The following is a 25478-nucleotide window of genomic DNA, read 5'->3' on the forward strand; positions in this document are numbered from 1 at the left end:
GTACAAATTTGATAGAATGGTTTCTGGTTTGATTTGCCAAAAATGGTTCTCAAATGTGTTGTCACACCATCAGATTGGATGTTGCATTGTTGAATATAATGAATATAACGTTTATCCAGTATTTATGACAAGTGTCCATCTTTCCCGTAATGCCCGTCTTATAAAGATATCGGTTTTTGAAAACGCTTTATGATATAATAATTTGGAATTGAAGTATCGATAACCGGCACACGATGTATAGTGAACCGGTAAAATCCCAAAAAAATTCGGGGAAAACCGAGAAAAACCGAGAAAAACCGGGAAAAACCGGGAAAAACCTGGAAACCGAGAAAACCCGAGAAAAGCCGGGAAAACCCGGGAATTTAAAATCCTGATTCGAGTGGCCAACCTGTATCTGTTTTCGCACCGCTTTTTAGACTGTCCTTGGCTGCATTTTAGGCAAATGCTCTCCCAAAGTTCAGACTGCAGTGGCCTCTACAAGCATTTTTATTAGGCAGCACCTGTGGAAGGTTGAAATACACACTCACCTTGTTATCTCACAACTTCATTGAAAACTAAAAAATAACCCTCCATTTTAAAAATGCCAAAAAAAAAACTACCTTTATTGTTAAGAAGACACTACCGACAACGCAACTAAAAACGTAAAACGAGTAAGTAAGCTAATGTTTGTTACAATCCGCATCGCAACACACTCTCCTCTCCGGTCGCCGGCTCACAGCAGACAGGACGGCGAGGAGACGATCGGCGAGGCGACCAGGGGGGCCGCCCCGCCGTTCAGCAGCGTGGCCGCCGACTGGGACACGCTCTTGGACAGGTTGTGGCGGGCGGGGCGCTGAAAGTCGGCCTGCGTCAGGGCGGCACTGTCGTGCAGCTGCTGGGACGCGTCGATCATCCGCAGCACGCTGCCGATGATTTCGTTCTGCTGGGCCGGCGGCAGCTTGGCCACCCGGTGGCCCATCGCCGTAAACAGTGGGACCGTTTCCATATTTCCGTGTGCTGGTGTGTTTGTGACTCTCCTTTCTGGTCTGTTACGATGCTTACTTGCTCGGTGCGCTAGCGTACGCGGACGTGTAGTGAGTGTGGTTGGTCGGCTTGGGATGCGTGCCCTTTTTGTAGCGATTTTTGGGGAGGGGGGTGGGGGGTGTGTGATTTACATAGGTGGGGTGAAACATTTGTCCTTTTTTGTTGCTATGTTTTGAATTAAGCCAGAGAGATGAAGAGAGAGGGATAGCGCTCATATGTATATAGGGAAATGTCTAATGGCAACGCGCTAGGCGATGCGCCGCGTACGTTTACGCCGGCCTATTACCGGGTACTGTCGACTCAGCTCGTGCAGGTAAGGGTACGGTCCAGGGTAGTCGGGTCGTCGCCTCCGCTCGCACCACCTACCCCACAGCAGCTCCAGGGTAAAGACGGCGGTGGCAAGCAGCAGCCCGGCGGCCAGCAGCAGGTAGCTGCCGTGCAGATGGTGCAGCTGCAGTACCTCCGCCTGGCCGCTGCCCGCCAGCGTCGGCCGCTCGAACCGCAGATCGAGATGCTGGTGGTGCCAGCGGGCGACGAAGCCGGTCGCGACGACGCGCCGTATGTACCAGTCGCACGCGGCCGCGATCGGGCTCGATCGCTTGAAGTACATCGCGAAGTGGAACGTCAGCAGCGTCTCGTCCGACGTGCGGTAGTTGATGTCCGTCCGGTTGCGCGAGTTAAACTTCACGATCTCCTCGCGGGTGTTGGTGAAGGCGAGCCGGTCCCGGCTGCGGATGGTGCGCTCGAGCAGCGCCTGCCGGTCGGCCGACTTGATCAGCAGCACCTGGTGCGGGGCGAGCGGCCGACGGTTCGTGCTCGACCGGTCGAACACGGTGTGGTAGACCGTTTCGGTCATCACGAACCGGTAGCCGGCCTGCACCAGCGCCTCCAGGCTGTGGATGTCCGCGAGCGGGTTCGGCTCGGTCAGGAAGCCCACCAGCGAGCCCTTGTACGATTCGCGCAGCAGCGCGGCATGCACGACCCAGAGCAGCAGGGCGAGCCGGGCCACGGTGCGGCGTGGGACGGTGCGCCCCGGCAGCGACTCGCCGATGACGGTGCGCCAGAAGTGCAGGAGGCGGTGGCGGCGGTGGTGTAGCGTCCCGAGCGCCCCGATCGCCAGCTCGACCGCCACCACCGTCCAGATGGCGGGCTGGAACGGTTTGAGCAGCTGCTCGAGCGGGCTGAGCGTCGCGAGCTCCTCCGGCACGGCCAGCACCAGCTCGGTCGTGTAGTAGTGGTGCGTCTGTGTGGTGGCGGCGAGCAGGGCCGGGTAGGGGAAGTAGCCGCCGACCGTCATGTGGACGGTGCCGTTCAGCAGCAGCCCGAGCGCCCCGTTCGCCGTGCCGTTCGGGTAGATGCGGCCCCAGGTCCGCCCGTCCGCCGGCTGCACGATCGCGACGCGAAAGTTGAGGTGCGCGGCCAGCAGCTCCACCAGATTGCCCTCGATGCCGGTCAGCTTCGGGGTGGCGGTGGCCGTCCCGTTCCGTCCCGGCCGGTGCACAAACTCCAGGAAGGGGGCCCGCTCGAACGACGCGATGCGCAGCTGGCAGCCGTGCAGGTTGCGCCCGAACCGATCGTACAGTGGCGGGGGTGGCGCGTTGCAGTGGGCGAGCAGGCGGGGACGGCTGCAGCCGCAGCACCCCGGGCCGTACGGGTCGTACGCGAGCAGGTCTATCCGGGTCGTCGGGCGTCGTCGTTCCAGCGCCAGCACCACGTTGTGCAGGCGGACGCTCCAGAGCAGCCGAAACGTGGCGGCAACGTGCTTCTCCGCGGTGGTCGTCGTTGTTGCGTTCGAAGGCACCAGCAGCAGCAGGAAGTAGCCGCGTTGTTCCACATTCTTCGCCGCCAGCTGGGGCAGCAGGTGCTGCTCGAGCTGGCGCAGATCGTGCAGCAGGATCAGGACCAGGTTGCGCTGGTTGTAGCTGACCGTGCGATCGTACGGCGCGAGGTTGAAGGTGAACGGTTTTTTGCCGGCGTGTTGGTACACCAACCGTGCCAAGAGTCGATCCAGTAGATCGTGCTCGAAATGTAGGCTCTCTTCTTCTGTCTCCCCTCCACCCAGCGTGAAGATGTTTAGCTCGTGCCGGAAGGTGTCGGCATTGGCCAGCACTATCTCACCGATACAGGAAACCCAGCGGTCGATGTGATTGGGCCGTTCGTCGGCGATGGCACTGCCGGCCGTGTGCTGTTGCAGCGTCACTAGCAGCAGCAGCAGCAGCATGACGAAACGAACACTTGCGTTGCACATGGTCACGGTGAAGCAGTGAACTTGAATCTTTTCCACTGTCCGGCTTCGCTCTCACACTCATTTTGTCACACATTGGGCTGCACTACCGGGTTCTCCCCGAGCGGCTTTAATTATGTAGTTGATTAATATTGAAACAACGCGCTTATCGTGTCGGACCCCGGTGCATCAGCTCATGCATAATTCATCGATTATATGATGGAAGGTACTTGTTTGCGTAGCTATTGCAATAGTGATGGGAGGGGGAAATGGTTCGAAGGCACCGTTCCAACAGTTCCCGGAGATAGGTTGCCAGCGATAGGGTAAAAACTAACTGAATCTATCCTCTCGCCAGTGTAGAAGACAGCATCCAGATGTGCAATGACCAAACTTACAGCTTCGCTCTTGCTTTCAGTATTGAAGGTATGTCATGCATTTTGAGGAATTCGTTGGTTACGACTCACTTATCAAATGTCGTCCCGATTGGATCGCCCGTTCTCGAGATATGCGACTCTTGCCACCAGCAAGGACTGACAGTTCTTTGTAAGCTCTTGAAAATCACGTAAAAGAACCAAGCATTTACGGTAATTCTAATATAACATTTGACAGCTATAGAAAAAAACATCTCAAATACTGTTGATATTGAAAGTTGACTCCACCAACCCTGTAATTAAGAATGCATTTCCAATCAAAAGTCGAACGAGAAAATCCCATTGGAAACTGCGGAAGATCCTGAAGTTTAAGTACAACCACTGAACGTAGCGAAACCCTGTGCAATATCTGGACCGGAAGTGTCTGATCGTAGTTTGGGGAACAACAGTACACTGTGCACTGAGCCTTACGGGCTTTCACTTGAGGCGGGCCGGACATTAAAGTAGGTCGTTAAACAGCTGAGCAAATAAATTCAAAAATAATTAATCAAACAGTTTGATGAGTATTGCACCTAGTTGAGTGGCAGAGTTGTATATCTCGAGAACGGGCGATCCAATCGGGACGACATTTGATAAGTGAGTCGTAACCAACGAATTCCTCAAAATGCATGACATACCTTCAATACTGAAAGCAAGAACGAAGCTGTAAGTTTGATCATTGCACATCTGGGTGTTGTCTTCCACACTGGTGCGAAGATAGATTCGGTTAGTTTTTACCCTATCGTTTGCTACCTATCTCCGGAAAACCATTGGTTCGGAGCTGGTTGGTGCACTTCCGAAGTGCACATCACTAGTGTGTGTAACAACATCTACCATTGACCGTGAAGTTCTCCACATCCTCCTGGGAATTAGTAGTCTTGCATACAGCGGTCAATTCGATCGAGTGCTCATTTTGTGGCTGGGATATATTCCCGGTTTTCGGTCCTCTGGGAACTTCATTCGTAGTATTCGCTCATTGTGGGTGGATTAAAGGGGTATTTTGGCGATTTAGAACATAATATAACATAAAAAATCGAGCGCCTTTTCGAGTTCCGGTTGATACTTTGTGAAATACAATTAGCGCCACTCATGCTTAGAATCTAAATATCCTTTTTTTTTGAAGGACAGCATTTTGTATAATGTCCCCACTACTTATAAATAAGTCAGCCTCATTTTGGCACACTGTCCATCTCAATTAAAAATTGTCGACTTCCATCGATCAAACGTCAGATGCGGCACGGTTTGCCAAGTGCTCAATCGTTCGCCTAGTGTTCGTGCCTGGTTATCTAGAAGAAAATTTAGACATTTATTTATTTCTTGAAACAGTATCTGGCCTCCGTGGCCTACATATATCACATAAAAACTAGGGGACCTATAACTAAACGTTCGTTATGATTTAGTGCGATATGTTCTTTTAAGCGTCACAAACTGTTGTCTTTTTGATACGATAGTCATAATATGTTTTGCTTTGAATGATTTATTATATTTCAGACGAAAGTTCGCTAAAGAGGTCCGTTCTTGCTGGTGGTTTTATTACATCTAACTTTTACATTAAGCTGTTATGTTATAGACATCTAAGATCGGTTACACTATACATAATTCCTAGATATACTACAACCCCTCTCAAATGCTGTCGCCGATCTTGCTCCTATGTTATTCGAAACGGTCAACATTTAGAGCTTGTTGAGCGGAGTTACTACACAGTGAAAAATATCAGAAACTAAATAACCAACTTGAGTGTAATGTATTTGAAACGAGACTAATTATAATGAACATTTCCTAAAGACTACTATGATGTGCATACATCATCTACTTCATTGCACACATGTTGCTTTCTCAACAAAGCTTTCGTTGACAAGTTAGCTTGCTGTTCAGCAGTACTAATCGATTGTATCTTGACATTACAATCATATGATAAAATGATCAAAGCTTTCGTTGATAAGTTAGATTGCTGTTCAGCAGTACTAATCGGTTGTATCTTGACATAACCATCATATCATAATCTTTGATAAAATTATGTTCTATATTCAAGTGTATGTATTATCGTTATGGATTCAGCATTCTTCTGCATTAGCGCCCAGTTAGCATCGACATATTCTTCAAGTCTGAAGAATCATCGCTCGGTCTGCCCAGTGAATCGCCAATGTATGTCGCAGCAGACACAAATCTTGTCGCACACATAGCCTGAGTTTGATACCTCAAACTGCCCAGCGACTCTCTCGATACGGCGGTGAAGTATGGTTTCCTTCTCAATTCAATTAGAGTCCTTTCTCCATCGGGGTCTTCGCTGGATTACATTCAGACATACCATTTTTTTCTAAATTTTTATTCCTGTCTCCTATTACAGCTTCAGTTATACTCTACTCGCATCTCCATGAAAAACTTCGTTTGTGCACAGTCGGCCATTTCAAATTCATCAGAAAGTCGTCGCTTTAGCTACTCGATCGTTGGAATATTTCTTTCAACAATGAGAAGGTCGTCGACCTAGATCATCAGTTTCGTCAACCGTAGTTTATGGTGCCATGGTCTTCCTGCTGTGTTTGCTGTTCCGGGAACACTGAAGACTCGGTCATCTGTAGCATGAACTGTTCATTATCTATACATAATTCTTCGTCAAATTCTCATATGCCACTTCCAAACGGTTGTGCATCGCCGTCTACTGCTTTAGTTGTTGCGGGAGATTGCCGTCTTGCGGGCAGCTTTAAGGAACACATCGTTTGCATTATCATCGTATTCACTGATTCTACTTCATGGGTACCTAGGAGACTGTCCCACATGTCCTTCGCGGTAGTTTTCCGGCAAATGTAGACCAACTGGTCGTGTCCTACAGCCATACCGATTATATGACACGCCTCTCCGTCTATTTCAGACCATAATCTTCTCCATGTCGGGACAGCTTCTTCTTGAACAACTTCAGGCTCCGTTTTGTACTTTCATACTTCAGAAGTCTGGTCATTAATAGATGATGTAGAAATTACTGTATCATTACAAAGCTTTGCAGCTCTGATGTGTTTATTCATCCAGTAGTAAGGCGCTAACTTATTTTATTGTTTTACTTATCATAACTCTACTTAACTGCACTTTACTTAACTTAACATCCTCGTCTTGGGTTCAAGTCGCGTATCGATTGTAGCAAGGACTGATTGTCCGGCTGTTTGTGGTATTAAAAAAATACTCGAACCCTTGTATGACCATGTAAGTCGTTACAGATCAAAAAGAAGAGTCGCGAATGCTTTAAATATTTTATTTAATTTCTTAGCAAAATCTGTTCTACGTATGTTGCTATGTGAAAAGCTCAATCTGATTCTGATTCGCAATCTTAACGTTTTTTTAATTAGTGCAATTGGAATGTTCTGTATTTGTAGTCTTATTTCCTGTTGATTTTTTTTTCTGGTGTCCGTATGTAATTTTTTTTAATGATTAGCTTGTAAGTTGTAAGAATAGTTCGGTATTATTAATAATTTGCTGAACCGCAAGCCATCTGCTAGTGCTCTCGTTGGCGACTGCAATATCGATTGGTTCTGAAATGTAATTTTTGATTGCCTGCATTAAGTTTTTCTTTCAAACGCACAATCACCATTGCTGCAATCCGTTGCGTCTCCGTGTTCGTGGCAGTGGATGCTCATTCCTCAAACACGAATGTCCCTAAATTGCAATGCACAATGTGGTGCAGCTTTACAGGGTTTACCAAGTCACTTTGCGATGTGAGCTGCACAACTCATCTCACTTGAGGCGTTTTTTTCTATTCTGACGCGCTACTTCATTTGGCCCGAAATAATTTTCTATTCTGCCGCATTCATTTTCATCCATTATATGAAGTCTTTTCACAGGGGATGTTAGCTGAAGCCGTCTGCGATGTTTACTTTCTTTGCATAAATTAATTTTAGGGCTTTTAGTGCTGATTTATGATACAATTATGTTGTTTAACAAAGAATAGAAGTTTATCTTTGCTCCGCAGCAAAATTCAACCCGAAACATGGGTTATTCATTGAGTTATTAGCAGGATTGACTGAGCAGGTTCAACTGCTGATAACTACAATGAATAATCCATTTTTCGGCTCGAATGCTACAGCGGAGCAAAAATAAACTTCTATTCTTTGTTAAACAACATAATTGTATCATAAATCAGCACTAAAATCCTTAAAATTAATTTTTGCAAAAAAAGTAAACATCGCAGACGGCTTCAGCTAACATCCCCTGTGAAAAGACTTCATATAATGGATGAAAATGAATGCGGCAGAATAGAAAATTATTTCGGGCCAAATGAAGAGCGCGTCAAAATAGAAAAAAAAACGCCTCAAGTGAGATGAATTGTGCAGCGCACATCGCAAAGTGACTTAGTAAACCCTGTATTGTCGCTTGCACTTTCATTGCCCTTGGGCGGAGGATGAGCATACTAATGACCCGGGGCGAGTTGGGTGTGCCTCGTTGTCCAATCAAACGATTCTTATCGGTCTAATGCTCGTGCACTGTGTAGTAATAGTGTTCACCTGCCCTTTGATTGCCTGTGCTTGCGTCATTCGTCATTATTGATCGCGTGACACACGATGAGAGACACACGGCCGTCCGGTTTTTTGTTCTGCTATTGCTCGCCGCTTTGGCGTTTTTTGCGTCCCCCCCCCCCCTCCCAACGCCCAACGACAAGCTCGATGAGAAAGGTGCCGGCGCCTAGGCCCAGCCCGACCAGCAGTATTTCGAACGGGCCGTCCATGTCGGCGAGCACGAGCTGCTGCCGGCCGCGGTACTGGTACGGGTTGGCCAGGAACCGCAGCTGGTGGTACTGGGCGGCCCACCGGTGCAGCAGCCCGGAGGCGACGAACCGCTCCAGCAGCTTGTTCAGCGGCCCGAGCAGCGCGGACGTCCGCTGCGTGTAGATGGCCAGCTTGGCGACGGTTACGCGCTCGCGCGCAATGCGCAGCAGCTGGCCGGTGCGCGTCAGATTCCGGTTCAGAAACGTGACCGTTTCGAGCGGCAGCAGTACGCAGAGCCGCGCGCCCGGCCGCTGCAGCCGGCGGACAATCGCCGTGCGGAACTGGTGCGCGGTGACGAGCTGGACGCGCCGCCCGATGTGCGGGTAAGCGTCGAAGACGAAGCTGTAGTTCCGGTACATGTACGGCTGGTAGCCGGCGTCCAGCAGGGCCGGCAGGTTGGCCGGCACGGTGTGATTGCGGTCGGACTGGAGAAACCGTATCATCGAGCCGGTGTAGGCGCTGCGCAGCACCAGCGTGCCGGCGAGCCAGCAGAGCAGCAGGGCGCGGGCGAAGCTGCCCCGGGGCGCACGGGACAGGCCGGCACCGAGCAGCACGGCGATCATGGCCGGCCAGGCGCGGTTGGGCGCGTCGTGCCCGAGCACGAAGTGCCGGGCGGTGGGCGACCCGGCCCACTGGAGCAACCCGATCACGGCCAGCCCGGCCGCGAGCGAGCAGAGCAGAAACGTCCAGATCGGTTTGGCGAGCGGGCAGCGGAGCAGCTCCAGCGAGGTGTACGGTGCGCCGGGCGGTACGGCCAGCACCAGCTGGGAGGTGTAGTAGGCGAAGCTGCTCGCCATGTACCGGTTGCGGTGCAGGGTCGTCGCCCAGTAGCCGATCGTTAGGTTCGCGCGAAGATGTCGAATCTGTTTTGTGAGGTTAGGAGTTTGCACAGCAGTTCTTTGCGAAGCAGAAGGACACGGTTTCTCGGGCTCTTCGGTACTACTTACGTAAGCGGAGGCTCCGGTGGCCTGATCGCGCGGCCCAGCCGTACCCCAGTCGGGCGGATCGACGTTCATCAGCTGCAGCCGAAAGTTGAGCCGCTGGCGCAGCGTCCGCAGCACCATCGCCTCGATGCCTTTCAGGTCCTCCTCCTCCTCCTGCTCGGTGCGCTCGGGATGACCCGGCCATAGGTCCGCCATCATCGCGCTCGGTATGATGAAGGGATACACGGGAAAGGTGGCCACCGCCAGCGGGCAGTGGTAAAAGTTGTCCAGCTTCGGGGGGAACGGGCTGTGCTCGCGATGCACAAAGCCGACGCCCCGTTCGTACACGTTCCACACCACGGGCAGGGCACGCTCGCAGTAATCCTCGCCGTACGGGAAGTACGTGTAGAGCCGCACGTCATCGTCGTCATCGTCACCGTCCGCCTGCTGCTGTCGCCCGTCCCCTATCAGCACCACCACGTTCACGATGTACAGTGCCCAGAGGGTGCGCAGGATGATGCCGGCCGTTTCCAGGTGCTGGCGCTTGCTGGACGCACCGACCAGCAGCACCGTGTAGAGGCCGGAATAGTCGTACAGCTCGTCGGTAAGGCCGGCGACAACGTGATCGAACTCGGCGCGGTCCGTCACGAGCAGCAGGTTGAGCAGGCGCAGCTGCGGGTGGTGGGACTGGTCGAGCCCGTCGGCCGGCGTCGCCGGTGGATCCCGCTCGACCAGCACGGACAGATGGGTGGCGGTGCGTCGCAGGATCTCGTCGACTAGCGGGCCTGAAGCGCCATCCTCCCAGCGCACGTACAGCTGCTTGCTGGTCAAGGTGGTGTAGTGCTGCAGTAGGATTTCGGCTGTCGCACCTATCAGCAGCTCGGTGTGGGTGAAGGATGCGGACTGCAACTGTCCGGTGAGTTTCGCTAGCGTTTTGTTGTTTGCGAGATTGGCTGCTGCTGCTGAAAAACGAAGCACCGAGAGCAGCAGCACCAGGAGCTGCCCGGTACACGTCCACGATAGCCGCATTGTACAGTGGTTCTGAGCGGTGTGCGCTCTTGGTAGAGAGGCTCCACTGGACCAATATTACGCGCCAGCGTGTCGTGCGTTAGCGACTGCACGCGATATGCAATTCAACCGTTGACTTTGGCGTTGGTTTGAACTTCCTGAGGTGCGAAGAGTTTTGTGTCGCGTGCGCTCGTCAGCTAATTGTAGCATTCGTAGCTGTAGGATTGTTTGGTCCGTTTCGAGAACTCTCAGGGGAAGCTATACTTTTTCTCCCGCAAAACATTACATTTGCTCTAGCCAAAGTTCAAAGTTCTAGCCAAAGGTCCGTTTTTGTTTGCAGATTGGCTGCCCTTGCCCTAATCCGTACCCTATTCCGTTGCCTTGCTGCGGAGGTTACGGTTAGTGTTGTTACGCCTGGTAGACTTTTCTGGAACTGGTTTATTTAGACTTTATTGCGCAGTTTAAAAATTAGTCTGTCTTCCGTCGCTTGACTTTTGCTACTGTCCCGATGGCGCTTTTTGTTCAACAGCTGATCTGTGTTGAACCCGTTTGACTCTGCTTAACGACCTTAGCCGAACTTATTGCTAATTGGCCCTAAAATTGCTAATATAGTTGTCTTATATTAAAGGTTATCTTTCTGCCCTTGTCTGTTCAGCAGCGCCATCTGATGTTTTCTTGATAAATTATTCGAGCTGTCCTTGACAGCTCGTTGTTTTCATAAACATTCGCTTGGCTAATCCGCACGAGGTCGATATCGTGCCAACACCTGGTAACAATCTGTTTATTTTGGTAGCTGGTTAGACTTTCTTGTAGCTGGCTCTAGCGTATAGGGTTTTCGTCGCACAGTTAAAAAAAATGTTCCTTATTCTTTCGCTGTAAATTTGCTGCAGTCCCTTTTGCGATGGCGGCATTTTACTCGATCAGCTGATCTCCTTGATCTTGTTTGTCCTAAAGTTGACCACAGATGGACTATCTCCTATTTGGCCCTAATGTTGAAGATCTAGCTGTCTCGTAGTTTCGTCCTTGTCTGTATATTACAGCGCCATCTGAGGGGTTTATTGTGACTTATTCGAGCTATTATCAAGATAGGTCGATATATGTCAACATTCGCCTGATAGATTTCACACGAGGTCAATATCGTGCAAACAGTTAGGTTAAAAGGCTTTGAAGATTTCTTTACATCCTAAAGTTTTTGGATTATTTTAACATTCTGATTATCTGCTACATCATTGGGAAGATCGCTACTAACGCCCGTCTGGTATAATTTCTTTCCTACTTTCAAAACGATTCTACCAGTTACATCAATCATTCCTTTCATACATTAAAAATGATGATATGTCATCTTGGCCATCTTCTTCATCGGCAATTCTGAGCTGATTTGGTTGCTGCTGCTTTTCTCTTTGCAGCTGTTTCTGTTGTTGTCGTGTTGTCCGCTTTGCACCATTGGCATGCGTCATCTTGCTCATGATCCACTGCCGATAATGCTGCCGGGAATGTGTTTCATGAAATTTGAATCGTTTTTCTACTTCTGATCTTCAGATGCTTCCTAGTTCCTAGCAGGTTAAGCGTTAGGATGTTGAGATCGTTTGTGATGTTTCCTTCGCCGTGAGTTGTTTTCGTCGTCATTTTCATCCAGTGCTATTTGGAGCTGATTCTTTGATGCTGTGACTTGGCTGCTGGTGGCTGCTACTGCATTCTGTCTGCGATAGGTTCGTCTGAATTCGTTTCGCCAGCTTACGGGAAGCGATATTTGTTGCAGTTGAATTTAAGTTTGATATCTTTTTGAGTGAATTGGTAAATTGTTGGGGCTTAGATCCTTCTTCTTGTTCTTCCTCATTTTATTCTCCATCATCATCACCATCTTCTTGTTCTTCTTGTTCCTATGTCTACTTTCACATCGGTAGAAGTTGTGTCATTTTCTTGTGAATCAATTTAGGTATCTCAATGTTTCGCTCATTTGGGATTCTTTTATTGAGTGTTCTTAGTAGTTTGGGTGTGATCCGGAGCCTATTACTATACTCTATCTACAATTGGTTGGACCTCATACGTTTCTCCAGTTTACGGCTAGGGAAGAGATATTCGAAGTTGAACTGAAATTTGACATCTTTTTGAGTAAATTGGTGAATCGTTGGGACTTGGGATCCTTCTTCTTGTTCTTCCTCTTTTTCTACATCATCATCATCATCATCATCATCATCATCATCATCATCATCATTATCATCGTCTTCTTGTTCTTTTTGATCTTCTCAATCGGTTCCTTTGTTTCTACTTTCACATCGGTAGAAGTTGTGTCGTTTTCTTGTGAATCAATTTAGGTAACTCAATGTTTCGCTCAGTTGTATTTCTTTTATTAAGTGACACTGTTCTTATTAGTTTGGGTACCTTAGTATACCGGGGAGCTTTTTACTATTTTTGTCCTTCCTCTTTTGTATGTAAATAAACGCGTTATGTGCGTCAAATTCTAGCAGTTGTGTCTCCATCGTCGCGTGTGTCGCGCCCAGCCAAGCTCCACCAGAAAGAGGAGCGTCGCGGCGAGCAGCATTCCGAGCAGCAGCTGTAGTGCGCCGGCCAGCTGCTCCACGCTGACCGGTCGCGGTCCGGCCGTCGCCGTTGCCCGCTGGTCGGTCGTGGAGGAGGAGGAGGCGCGTGACTCCCCAAAGTGGTAGTCCCCGTACCGGGCCGACCAGTACTTGAGCAGGCCGGACGAGCCGATCCGCTCGATGTGCTGGTCGAAGCTGGCGGTCAGCATGGACCGCTTCGGGTACAGGATGGTGATCGCGTACAGGGCCATCGATTCGCGCGCTATCAGCAGCTGCCGGCCGTCCGTCCGGCCGTGCTGCGCGTTATGGTACGCCACGTGGTCCCGGGTGCACATGGCGACGTGCGGCTCGCCCGGATGGCTGCCCATCCACCGCAGCCAGGCGGCAATGCTGTCCGGCACCGGCGGGAAGTATCGGAGCCGCGAGAGCCGCTGCGGATAGGGCAGGAAGAAGCGGCGGGCCGAGCTCGCGATGTGGTACAGCGCGCCGGCCCGATCGATCTCGGCGAGCGTGCGCATCGGCGGGTGGGTCGAGGCCCGCTGGAGGTACTGGAAGAGTGAACCCTGGTACAGCAGGCTCAGCAGCAGCGACACCAGCATCCACTGGGCGAGCAGCGTCCGCGGGAAGGTACCGGTCGGGGTGAAGGGCAGCGGGGAGGAGAGCAGGACGCGCACCAGGTTGAGGGCGGGCGCCTGGAGCCGCGCGTCGCCCGCCACGTAGCGCCGCACGGTCGCCCGCCGGCGGCCGTCCAGCGGCAGGAGGCGCAGGGTGGCGAGCACCCCGAGCCCGACCCCGGTGCAGAACCCAACCGCCAGCCAGACCGGGGGCTGGAACGGTTGGAACAGCTTCTCGAAGGCGGTGTAGGGTTTGCCGGGCGGCACCACCACCACCAGGTCGGTGGTGAAGTGCACCTTGCCCGCCTTCAGCATGGCGGACCGCTCGACCGACACGCCGAGACAGGAGAGGCCGAAGTCGACCTCCTCCGTGTAGAGCATGCGCATCAGGCCGGTGCTGTTCTCGAACGCCGCCTCGCCCCACTGCTGGGCGCGCGGGGGCACCCGCACGTCCTCCCGGAAGTTGAGCCGCGCGGACAGGCTGTGCAGCAGGTCGCCCTCGAAGCCGCCCACCGCCGGCGGGTTCGCGCCGTCCCCGCCGGCCAGGATGGTGAACGGGCGCGTCTCGAAGCTGCCCACGCGCAGCGGGCAGCCGTGGAACTGGTCGCTCTTGCGCGGATAGAAGTCGACCCCGTACAGCAGCGTATCGTTCGGCCAGGTGAACAGCAGGTGGGGCTTCGGGATGCGGCACAGACCGGGCGAGAACGGGAAGTACGTCCAGAGCTGGACCGGGCCGGCCGCCGCCGCCGCGGAGGAATGGTCGTCGTCGAGCGGGCGCAGCGCCACGACCACGTTCACGATCTGGCGCAACCACAGCTCGTGAAAGATGCGGTCGACGGTGGCGAGGGTGGCGGGCGCCTCGCTGAGCGCGATCAGGTAGCGCCCGGTAAAGTCGAACCGGTCGGGCGTGAGCTGGCCGAACACGGTCCGCAGGGCGTCGTAGCTTTCCGCCAGCAGCAGCGTGCGCGACCAGGGCGGATGGCGGTGCAGCAGCTGGACCGGCGACGGCACTCCCTCCAGCTGCACCACCAGCTGGCCCTGGCCGTGGCGGACGAGCAGCCGCTCGAGCAGGTCCTGCTGCAGCCAGGCCCCGCGCTGGGTGGCGCTACGCACCGTCACCAGGGTGGTGGCGAACGGTGTCCGGAAGTGGGTGTGCAGCACCACACCCACGATGTCGGCCAGGTTGACCAGCGGCTGCGTTGGGAGTGGCGGCTGGGCCCAACAGCAGCAGTGGAACCACAGGGGGGCTATTAGTAGCTGGACACGACGACGCCACCACATTGCGGGATTCGGGTTGAATGCGTCGCAGCGATTGTCGGTCACCGGTCTTTATACGCCCATTGGGGTGGGGAGGGGACGGTGTGTGGCCTCGATTAGGGTTAACAATGGTGTACGGTAACAATGCGCTGGACAATAATGCATTGTGCAGATTAGGATGCGGCAGTTCCAGCAAATGGGAGACAAATGTAGTCTCACTAGGGAGGCTTATCCTTGAATTGCGTAACGCATAATATGAGTATTTTGCATCTTTCGCCTTTTGCAACAAATTTTAACGCTAGAATGCATCTTCACCGGAATCTTATAATTTCTTCTTCCTCTATCTTTTTGTCATATCATCTATGATGTTTTTTTTTTTTTTAATGTTCATTGCTTTGCCTACATTATTTGCCTGGAGTTGCACAGCAACGACTCGTTGAAAGTTGGAATAATCTTATAACCATTGTTCAAAGCTTTTCGAACTTGGAACAACTCCTCAAAAATGCTTCACCGCATTTTATTCCTTTTTAAATACCACTGATTAAATTATTGACATTTTCTTATTTGAAAACACACACGTTCGATGGAATGTATAATTACAATGCTAAAAACATTGAAATACTTTGTTATGCTGCTTAACATGCAGTATATTTGACTGTCGAATGTCGTTCTTTACAGGGTTTCCATTTTTGTTAACTCCTCCACAAGCTTCAGCTATTGAAGTTCCATCTTCTTTGAATTGAAGTTCAGCATCGCAATTTTACTTCCGACAACGGTTCTGTCATTACTAGTAGGGCATTACTAACCTGCATAACGTTGTTGCTTACCAGCTTCCAAACTCAATTGAATAGAGTGAATATATTTAGTTCTACGACTTCCTCCTTCAGGCTCCTAGCAGCGCCATGCAGCTCTGGTTATCTGCACGGATAACAGTTGGTTCAGTGATCTTCTCACCTACATCTTTCATAAGTTTTTGTTGCCAGCTCCGCAAAGGCGACATATTCCACTTCGGTCGACGAAAAGATCACGCGCTGCTGTTTCCGAGCAGACCCCGAAAAAGGTTCACCTTTTAAATGGAAGATGTATCCCGAGTTCGATCTACGGGTACGGTACAGTCAGCATCAACGTCAGGTTATACACCTCGCAGTGTTAGCTGTACCTCTGTCCAGACAGCTTAGAAAGGATTTGTCCTTCCGAACCATTAGTTCCTCCTCCGTTGCAGAATCTCTTCAGGAGTAATACTTCAGTAGACATCGTCGTTTTCTGATGATTGTGCTTGATTGTATCCCACGTACCTTTCCTGTCGTCTTGCAGCCACGGACTAAAGGGTGTGCTGGCAGTCATTCACAAGAAGAGCGATCGTAGTTCTGGCCTTGGAGTCTCCTTTTTCTAGAAGAATTGATCAGTTCAAGGGCGGCCGATGACACGTATTTTCACAGTATATTATGAACTAACTACTATGGTGTTTTTCGAGATTAAACTTTCTGTCATTCATTTTATACTACGCTACTTGTAGTAGTACCACTAGGCTCTGCAGGCGGTAATTACTAACGTACTTTTAAAACATACATCTACACATATAGGGTGCTCGCGGTAAAGAAATGCTTGGGAAAAATCAATCATTTACGTCATTTTTGTTTGTTGAAAGAGAAGCTTACTATGCTGTTTATTGAAACTATTCGAAATATCCGCCCTAGGCATAATTCATGGTCTTGATCCGGCTCCGGAACCTGGAGCAAAACTTGACAATCGTGTTCTTGGGAAGGGGAGGAAAAACGCCATTAATTTTCACCACTAGTGCCGCATTGGTGTACAATCTATTAGAGTCACGTTCAACTGAGCCCCAAACAAAATGACCCAGAAGATTAAGTTCCGGCGAGTTAGGAGTCCACTCATTCGGCGCGTTGAAGACGTAAACATTGGCAGGGTGTGGAATCCTGCTGGAACACATACGCGGTCTACCATTGACCACTCTGGTTATCTATGGCTTCACTCTCGTTTCTAGTATTTTAATGCAGCGATCGGAATTGAGCCGGAAACTTTGTTCAAAGAAAAGCGGTGGCATCATGTCCCTTTCTGACGACACCCGAACATCATCACCGTCCGGGGATATTTAGTCTGCGGCTCCCGCGAAACGTCCGAAGGCCAGCTATCGGCTATTCTGAACGTTTAATTTCTGCTCTGACGTTTAATTTCTGCCGAAAAGAACCAAATCATTCCAGGATCTGCCAGATGCTTCAGCATATTCGGGAGTTTCTGCACGTTCTTCAGGACGCCGTTTTGGGTGGGTTTAACATTTTTGCATGCAATGTAATTGAATTTCTACTGCTAAGACGTGCTAAGATTGTAAAGCTTCAAATCTGCCTGCTCGGATTCCTTCATTCATTTATTAGCTCAGCGATATGTCCGGTTACTTCGTACTACAACATAGACATTCTAGTTTGATGCTATTTCTATTGAAGTCAACTTAGGAATGAAGGAATTTGCTTTTATATCCAACTCCAAGGTTGCTATGATTTATATTCCATTATCCTGTGGCAAAGGGAACTGGTCTCCAATATTTCTCTCCTTAAGGTTTCATTATCCAATATGGCTTGAATCGGGCTGGAAGTTGTATTCTTCGTCACAGTCTCTCTATGTAGTTCTGTGGATGTAGTTCCGTTGGTCCATTGTCGCTTTTCCAACGGAATTCGTATTTCAGTATTTTGGGTTTTTGGATCATCGTTCGTAATTTCTGGATGAACCCTTGAGCGGTGCGTAACTCCTTCATCCTTTCTGCATCTTGCACGATTGCTGCAGCACTCAGTCTGCAAAGCGATGGCGCCCTTACCGGTATGGTGGACGAGTCGGTTGATGTGCTGCTGGCTGCTTTGGTCAACAACGGCCGCTCGAGGGCAGATTCCACCCCAGCCGGACACGGATCAGCAGCTGCTACCGCACATCGTTACCCACTTGCTGCAGCGCTACCTGCGTCATCCCTTTCAACCGGTCCAGTTCTTTCTAGCCGCTAACACAGCACCACATCTTCTAGTACAGCGCGATCTGCTCTCCCAGGTGCTGAGGCACACCAGCGGACAGGCTGCAGTGACGTTCGGCAGCAGCACCAACAACCCAGTCGGCTTGCGGGCAGCGGTACAGCAGCAGCGCTCTCGCGCCATCCTGTTTGGCGAGGATTTCGTTGCGTTCGAGCGACTGGTGGCAAACTTCAGCACCACCCTCAACGACTACTCCGGTCGCTACCTGTGCGTCCTAACCGGGGCGTCCGGTAGTGTCCACCAGCTCGAAACCAAACATCTGCCTCGACTGTTCGGCGCACTCTGGGCGCGGCACATCGTGCACGTGAACGTGCTGATCGCCGCCGCCAACGGTACGGTTCGCGCCTACACCTACCAACCGTACACGCCGGAACGGTGCGGCAAACCTGCGGTCAAGCTGGCGGCCGTCTTCGCGCCCGGCAGCTCGGTCGACGCTCAACCGCATCTCTACCCGCGGCTGACCACGTTCTGCAACTGCACGCTGCAGGTCGGCTCATTCGAGGCGAAACCGTACACGCTGCTGCGGCCCAAGGTGGACGGCTACACCGAGCTGGGCGGGTTCGAGGGCGACCTGCTGCATCTGCTCGCCAGCCGGCTGCAGTTCCGCGTGAACGTGACCGAGTCGCCGCACCAGGTGCAGTGGGGCGTGATCGGGGCGCCGGGCAACAGCACCGGCACGATGCAGCTGGTGCAGGACGAGCTGGTCGATCTGGTCATCGCCTGCATGGCGCTGGACGTGACGCGCGGCCTGTACCTGAAGGCGGGCTGGGCCCACTACACCTCGCGCATCCTGTTCGCGGTGCCGCAGGGCCGGCCGTACACCGCGTTCGAGAAGCTGTTCCGCCCGTTCGGCACGGCCATCTGGGCGGCGCTCGCCGGCACGCTGCTCGGTGTGGCCGGCGTGGTCGGCGGGCTGAGCTGCGGGCGGCGTGCCCGCAGCTGGCGCCGGTTCGTGTACGGGCCGGCGGTACGCATGCCGCTGCTCGGCGCGCTCTATCTGCTCTGGGGCGGCTCGGTCGTCGCCGTGCCGGGGCGCAACTTTGCCCGCTCGCTGCTGGCCCTCTGGCTCGGCTTCACGTTCGTGGTGCGCACGCTGTACCAGGGCTCGCTGTATCTGTACCTGCAGCGCAGTGCCACCTTTCCGCCGCTCGCCACGATCGAGCAGGTGCACCGCTCCACGCTGCACTACCACATGGTGAACATCGCGATGCGGTTCTTCGTCGATCGGCCGGAGATAAAGCCGCGCGTCCGCTTCATACCGCCCGGGCTGGACACGCTCGGCGAGCAGGTGGCCGGCATGGCGGCGCGCTACACCGACCGGGTCGTCGTCTGCCCGCAGGACATGGTGGCGTACAACAATCGGGCCAGCCGGGGGCGGCAGCCGGCCGCCGCCCCGATACAGGTGACGCGCGAGTCGATCACGCTGTTTCCGCTCACGATCTACTATCCGAAAAAGTCCTGCCTCACGCAACCGTTCGACCGGCTGGTGCGGCACGTCGTCGAGAGCGGCCTGGTCAGCTTCTGGGTGCGCAGCTACGGCGACTACGACTTTGAGGCGAACCGGCGCGAACCGGCCGGCGGCGGGGAACCGCGCAAGCTGACGCTGGCCCATCTGGTCGGTGCGTACCAGCTGCTGGCCGCAGCGCATCTGCTTGCGTTCGTGATCTTTCTGCTCGAGCTCGTTTCGCTGCGTCTGACGGCCCTTCGGCGGGTGTTGGAATTTTGCATGGATTAAGATTGGCCGATTACAAGGTATTGAGTTGGTTTTTGTATTATTGGTGGTGGAGGAACAGAGTAGCAAGTTAATATCTTTATTGTTTCGTTGCGTTTGTTTAGCGGTCTTCGTCTAAAGGGAGGACAATTATTCTTTTCTTCCATTTGCCCTGTTTTGAGTGGCATTATTATCGTTTTGTATTCAAATTGCATCTATCAAATCAAATCTGTTTAAAATCAATAATCATCGAAAATGGATGCTTTGGGACAATTTAATGGTACATTAATTATAGTAAAGAATTATAGTAAAAATATGAACTACTACCTTTGCCTATTTTTGTTTTGGTAATATATATCTCTTTTTTTTACTTCTTCGTATTTGTAGTCCTCCAACAGCTGCATTTGACGTGGAACTCAATTACCCCCATTATTCCTATCATTCCCATTGCTTTTAATCCGATGGGAAATGGTTTGCTCTAAGCTACTTCAAGTTTCTCTGGAAGTCCACGATGGTTTTTGTGCTGGATCTTTGCTTTCAAAATTCAATTTTAAGGATTCTCTGGAGTGTTTCCAGTTGTGGTGGAAGTTTTTCGATGGCTCGTATTCAAATGATGTCCTTATTGCTTCAAAGTTCTTTTACAATTTTCAATCTGTGCTTGACTTAATCTGTACAGAATTCATTCCCGAGTTCATTTCTAAATTGCATCAACTCTCCAAACTAGTTAAGTATAACAGGAAGATTCTTTCGTTTGTTAAATTCGTTTAAATAACAGTATAAAGCTACTGTGCTTTTCTATATTTGGTCGGGCTGCATCTCCTCGGAATAGCTTAATTTCAATTCCTGACTCTAATTTATTTCGCGCCAAAGCTTATCCAATGTTGTCCTATTGGCAAAACGTATTTATCTTTAACATATCTTAATGAGATTAAAAGCTTTTATAACTCTATCCTATTCTCATATCATATACTACTGTGTCCAAAAAGTAAGGTGACATTGGATGTAAAATTTAGCGCGCCAAAAGTAGCCCCATGTTTTTATTCATTTGTCAATATGTATGTTTTTTACATATCTGCCAAATTTCAAGTCACTACATCATCACGGCTAGGAGTGACAAATTGTTTTCGGAGCTGCGTCAAGTACCAGTGTCGTCGGTCGGTCGGTGGATGGTCTCCCCGAACGGACGGTCGCCAAAGCCGGTCGAAAATCAATTTTTCGCAAAAATCGCAAAAACTAGCACCCATATTGTTCCGCAACCGCCGGATTTTGAAAGATTTGGCACCAGACGACTTCTGGCTATTCAACAAGCTAAAATTGGGTTAAATACATTTAAACATTTAACATTTAAATCCTTTCCTTATCTAGACAACGTACAACTATGAAATCTATTACATAGAATTCATACAAGCTATATTTTTCATGCTATAATCGATTAATTGATTGCTGCTGTACTTTTCTTAGTAGAATATTATGCAGAGATTTAATGAATAGTTGACTCGTATATCTTTTAAACTTACATCCGGCATGGGTTTTAGATTTTCATCTACAAAGAATGTCCTTGGCATTCGCTTTCGCTGTCGCTATCCTTTTCCCCGTTCGAGCAAACATTGTGATCGCTCTTCAGCATTAGTGTGTGGGCATATAGTTGAATTGTGTTTGTGTTGCGATACATCATCTAGGGTTTGTTTTTGTTGTGTTGTGTTTAATTCGAGCTGTTTATGGCAGCTCGATGTTTTGTAATCATAAAATTAAGAATTATATACCAGATTGATATCATATTGTGTCTACAATAACCTAAATCTTACATGGTGTTGACAAATGCACTTTGAGTCATAATTTTGATCGTATTTAAAATGCCTCTGAAAATCCACGCTGGTTTGATCTTTGCCTCCGAAATCAAATTGTAAGGGCCTTCTGGAACGTTTCCAGTGATTACATAAACGACTGACTTGTATTTGTTCTAAACTTACATCCGGAATGGTTTGTCGGTTTTCATCCACAAAGAAAGGAGGATTAATGTCCTTGGCATTCGCTTTCGCTGTCGCTATCTTTACCACCGTTCGAACAAACATTGTGATCGCTCTTCAGCACTAGTGTGTCTGGTGTTGACCGCTGATGCATTTGTTTGGTGGGCATTCCTTACGGGGAAAACTCTTTCCAGCAGTTTGCTTCTGATGCAACACACCAACTATTTAATTTGCAGCCGTTAAGTATATCATAAACTTACACCATCTTATCAACCGGATTGGTTAATAATCCTTAATTTAGGGTGTACATGTTGCCTTCGTTGTTCCATACATTCTGATCGCGTTTCACGTATCCGCACCTACATTTCTGACGTTCGTAATAAATGTTTTTATTAACATAGACTAGTAACAATTTTTTTCTCGTGCTGAATCTGTCCAACACCAAATAGTCATCGTTGGGGACTGGTCTTTCGATTGCCCGAGTCATTCGCCATTCAATCGCAGCTAGATTCGAAGTTTTAACGTTTTATAAACCGTTTTTGTTGAAATGTGTTGACTCACCCTTGCCAGTACAGTATAATTTTCTGTCATCAATCAATGTTGCTGTGGCTGGTGTTTTGGTAAATTAAAATCACCAACGTTTTGTATGCACTCTTAGCCTGGTAAAGCTCGGGTAGTATTTAAAGAAACCCCTTTCCCTACACACGGTGCATTTGAGTTCGACGCGTTTCTATTTCTGCGTCTACACCAGTGCGACACAAATCGTCATGAACCGATGGACGATCCTGCTGCTTGCCGCCGGACTGCGCGAGTGCTGCCCCGAGGACAGCAACGGCGGCATCAAGCGGCTGGTCGTGCGCGAAACGGTCGGCAACCACTTGTCGGAGGTGATCGTGAACGCGCTCACCCGGTACTACGTGCAGAACCACTCCTCCACGCAGGTGATGCGGCTGTCCACCGTGAGCGACGGCACGTACGATCTGCAGTCCGACATTATGGACGAGGTGATGCAGCGGACGTCGCGCAGCATCGCGTACGAGTTCCGGTCGGCGTTGGGCCCGTCGCGGCGGCCTCGCATCTTCAACATCGCCTTCGTCGACGGGTACGGTGCGTTCGAGCAGCTGTTCCGGTCGCTCGATCCGGCCGAGAACGACTTCGCCGGCTACTATCTGATCGTGCTGACGGCGTACGGGCGCCGCATCGCGCCCGATACGCTCGCGCGCATCTTCGCCCTGCTGTGGACGATGAACGTGATCAACGTGAACATCGTGTCGGCCGACCTGGAGGACCAGAGCCGGTGGCAGAGCGTCCTGATGCACACCTACTACCCGTACCGGGCGGGCGGCAACTGCGAGCGGATCGTGCCCCATCTGCTGCACCGGTTCCGCAAGGGCCAGCGGTTGGACCGGTCGGTCGAGCTGTTCCCGAGCAAGCTGTCCAATCTGCACGGGTGCCCGGTGACGGTCGGGACGTTCCATTTGCCGCCGTACATGCTGCTGACACCGGCCGGCCGGTACGGGGGGCTCGAGGGGGATCTGCTGCGTGCGCTTAGCCGGAAGCTGAACTTTACCGTGCGGCTGGTGGTGCCGGATGACGGTGAGCTGTGGGGACGTACGCCATCACCGTCGGTGGTTGTCGCTGACGCGAACCGTACCAGAGGTGGTGCGTCCTCGGCTTCCGGCTGCGTGCGGCTGGTGCTGACCGAGCGGGTCAATCTCACGCTCGGTCGGTTCGCCATTCGGGGCGATCGGAATCTCGTGATGAAGAGCAGCCGCAGCTACTACACGGTGCGGATGGTGTTGGCGGTGCCGGCTGGGCGGGAGTACACCCCGTTCGAGAAGCTGTTCCGCCCGTTCAGCCGCTCCGTCTGGGTGCTGGTGACGCTCTATCTGCTGGCCGGGATGGTCGTGATCGGCACCGTTCAGCTGCTGCACCGGCCGGCCGTGCGCGACTTTGTGTACGGGCGCGGTGTGTCCACGCCGGTGCTCAATCTGCTCAGCGTACTGTTTGGCGGTGCGGTGGTCCAGCTGCCGATGCGCAACTTCGCCCGCACGCTGCTCTTCCTGTGGATGTACTACTGTCTGGTGGTGCGCACCTGTTACCAGGGCTCGCTGTACGAGTATTTGCAGGAGCGCAAAAACTTCAGCCCGCTGCAGACGGTCGATGCGCTGGTGCGGAACGACTATCGCTTTTACTCGCTGCACGGCACCTCGCTCTATCTGGAACAGATGCCTCAGATACTGTCGCGGTTGGTAGCTCCTACACAGAATGAGAAAAGGGGAAGACGGTACCACTGAACACTGTTACATCTGCTGTTACTTCCTTTTTTGTTGTAGCATCACCTGGCTACCGGACGATGACGCGTCGGTCGATCGGTTACTGACCGAGCTAGCTACTCGGCAGGCTCTCACCAGCGCACTCTTTATCGACCTGGAGCGCGTAGCCTACCACAACCGGTTTTACGTGCGCGGCGGGCTCGTGTACATCGCAAACGTAGTGCTGGTGCGACTGCCCATCGGTATCTACTACCCGAAGAAATCCTGCCTCGCCAATCGGTTCGACCACGAGCTGGACCGCCTGCGGACGTCCGGCTACGTCAGCTACCGGCTCGGGCACTACCTGAACTACGACGCTTTCAAGGGACCGGCCGACTACCAGCCCCTTCCGACGCCCCTTACCACCGATCAGCTGGTCGGGTGCTACGAGACACTGTTTGGTTTGCTGCTGGTCGCCACCGGGCTGCTGCTGCTCGAGCTCGCCTCCCGCTGGTTCGTGTCGCTGCGACAGCTGCTTACCTTTCTGCAGGCAGAGTAGCATGTGTGACGGCGACGACACCACGCTGCTACTGTTGCGTGCTTTGGTTCCTTCCCCTTTCTATAGTTTTGTATTGTTTTCCCCTTTCATACGCTTTTTTTACCTGGTGCGGCGGCGCGCTATAAAGCACGAGCTTCGGTTAACTTCGGCTGCCATAATGTTTGTGCTATAACACGTGTGCGCGCGCGATGGTAGCACTCCAGGGAAGGAGAAAAGTTACACAAATCAGTCTGTCGTGTGCGGCCGGTCGACACACTTCGCGCACCAACGGAGCATTGTGCTACACCGAATGACGTGTATCATCGAGCTGACATTACGACACTCAAGCGTTTGGGAATGCATTGAGTTTGACTTTGTCTTACTGCGTTCCGGTTATCGTATCTTGGTTGATCTTTGGATTGAGTTTTAGTGGGGTTTTCGCTTCGTTTCTGATCGTTGTCGTCTATGGTTTGGTTCGGTTTCTAACGTTAGTATTTCTCGATATTGCCTTCTATCGATGCGTTTGAAGTTGTTCTTGATTGTGATATGGCGATGAGCTACAGCTGTGTCTTAGCACACAGCACACAGGTTCTCGTTTTAAGCTTCGTGAGAAATTCTTTTTCTTGTAGCCTAAAAGCTTATAAGCAAACCCTGAACTAGTCTAGCTCTTTGAGATCATTTCATATAAACATAGTGTTGTTGTTATGACATTATATGTGTCGAATATGTGGCAGTTGTAGATATCTTCGTGTAAGTTATCTTCTACGATCGAAATTCATGATACAGAGTGGTTGTAGATTTTATGGAGTACCATAAGAAATAACATGGTTTATTCTTAAATAAAACTAGAGAAATCCTGATAGAGTCATTGACTTGAGACACATTTTAATCGATCTTATGAACTATTCTTATCTAGTCCAGTGAGTTAATAGACCATGTTGAAGATCATTCCAATTTCCTACGAATGTCTATCGACCAGGCTTTTACTCAAACTCTTATGCGCGGTAAATATGTCCATGAATGGAAAGGAATTACATTAGGTTACACTGTTCTAGACTTCTGGAGAGTGTGAGCTCCCGCAATGATGAAATTCAAACCAGTATCTCCCGACTCCTTCCATCTACTAATGTGGAGTCATGTCTTCAGAAGACCTTGTTCCCCTTCGATGCGTGGGTGCTCTCGGTTGCTCTTAGAGTTGTGTATATTTGATAAGAAGTTTACT

The 25478-nt window shown here is 51.0% G+C and overlaps 4 protein-coding genes across 4 annotated transcripts; 2 read left to right on the forward strand and 2 right to left on the reverse strand.

Annotated features, from left to right (window-relative positions):
- Positions 1–1184: 1184 nt before the first annotated feature.
- On the reverse strand, positions 1185–10360 carry LOC4576161 (uncharacterized). Its single transcript, XM_061642788.1, has 2 exons — positions 8304–10360; positions 1185–3257 (listed from the first exon to the last, which is right to left on the reverse strand). Exons 1-2 carry the CDS (start codon positions 10358–10360, stop codon positions 1271–1273), a joined length of 4044 nt encoding a protein of 1347 aa, XP_061498772.1. The 3' UTR covers positions 1185–1270.
- Positions 10361–12552: 2192 nt separating this feature from the next.
- LOC11176138 (uncharacterized) lies at positions 12553–14805 on the reverse strand. Its single transcript, XM_003437027.2, has one exon. It carries the CDS (start codon positions 14772–14774, stop codon positions 12801–12803), a length of 1974 nt encoding a protein of 657 aa, XP_003437075.2. The 5' UTR covers positions 14775–14805; the 3' UTR covers positions 12553–12800.
- Positions 14806–17567: 2762 nt separating this feature from the next.
- On the forward strand, positions 17568–19599 carry LOC11175722 (uncharacterized). Its single transcript, XM_003437028.2, has one exon. The coding sequence runs from the start codon at positions 17568–17570 to the stop codon at positions 19518–19520; it is 1953 nt and encodes a 650-aa protein (XP_003437076.2). The 3' UTR covers positions 19521–19599.
- Positions 19600–22230: 2631 nt separating this feature from the next.
- Positions 22231–24277, forward strand: LOC11175900 (uncharacterized). Its single transcript, XM_003437029.2, has 2 exons — positions 22231–23711; positions 23800–24277. The coding sequence occupies exons 1-2, from the start codon at positions 22231–22233 to the stop codon at positions 24275–24277; spliced, it is 1959 nt and encodes a 652-aa protein (XP_003437077.2).
- The last annotated feature ends 1201 nt before the right edge of the window (positions 24278–25478 follow it).

This window comes from Anopheles gambiae, chromosome X (assembly GCF_943734735.2).
Source record: "Anopheles gambiae chromosome X, idAnoGambNW_F1_1, whole genome shotgun sequence".
NCBI lineage: Eukaryota > Metazoa > Arthropoda > Insecta > Diptera > Culicidae > Anopheles > Anopheles gambiae.

Coding starts and splice junctions, on each gene's coding strand:
- LOC11175722 (XM_003437028.2), top strand. CDS start 17,568: ATGGCGCCCTTACCGGTATGGTGGACGAGTCGGTTGATGTGCTGCTGG.
- LOC11175900 (XM_003437029.2), top strand. CDS start 22,231: ATGAACCGATGGACGATCCTGCTGCTTGCCGCCGGACTGCGCGAGTGC. Junction 23,712..23,799: donor ATGCCTCAGATACTGTCGCG/GTTGGTAGCTCC, acceptor TTTTTGTTGTAG/CATCACCTGGCTACCGGACG.
- LOC4576161 (XM_061642788.1), bottom strand. CDS start 10,360: ATGCGGCTATCGTGGACGTGTACCGGGCAGCTCCTGGTGCTGCTGCTC. Junction 3,258..8,303: donor GCCGGCACCTTTCTCATCGA/GCTTGTCGTTGG, acceptor GTGCAACGCAAG/TGTTCGTTTCGTCATGCTGC.
- LOC11176138 (XM_003437027.2), bottom strand. CDS start 14,774: ATGTGGTGGCGTCGTCGTGTCCAGCTACTAATAGCCCCCCTGTGGTTC.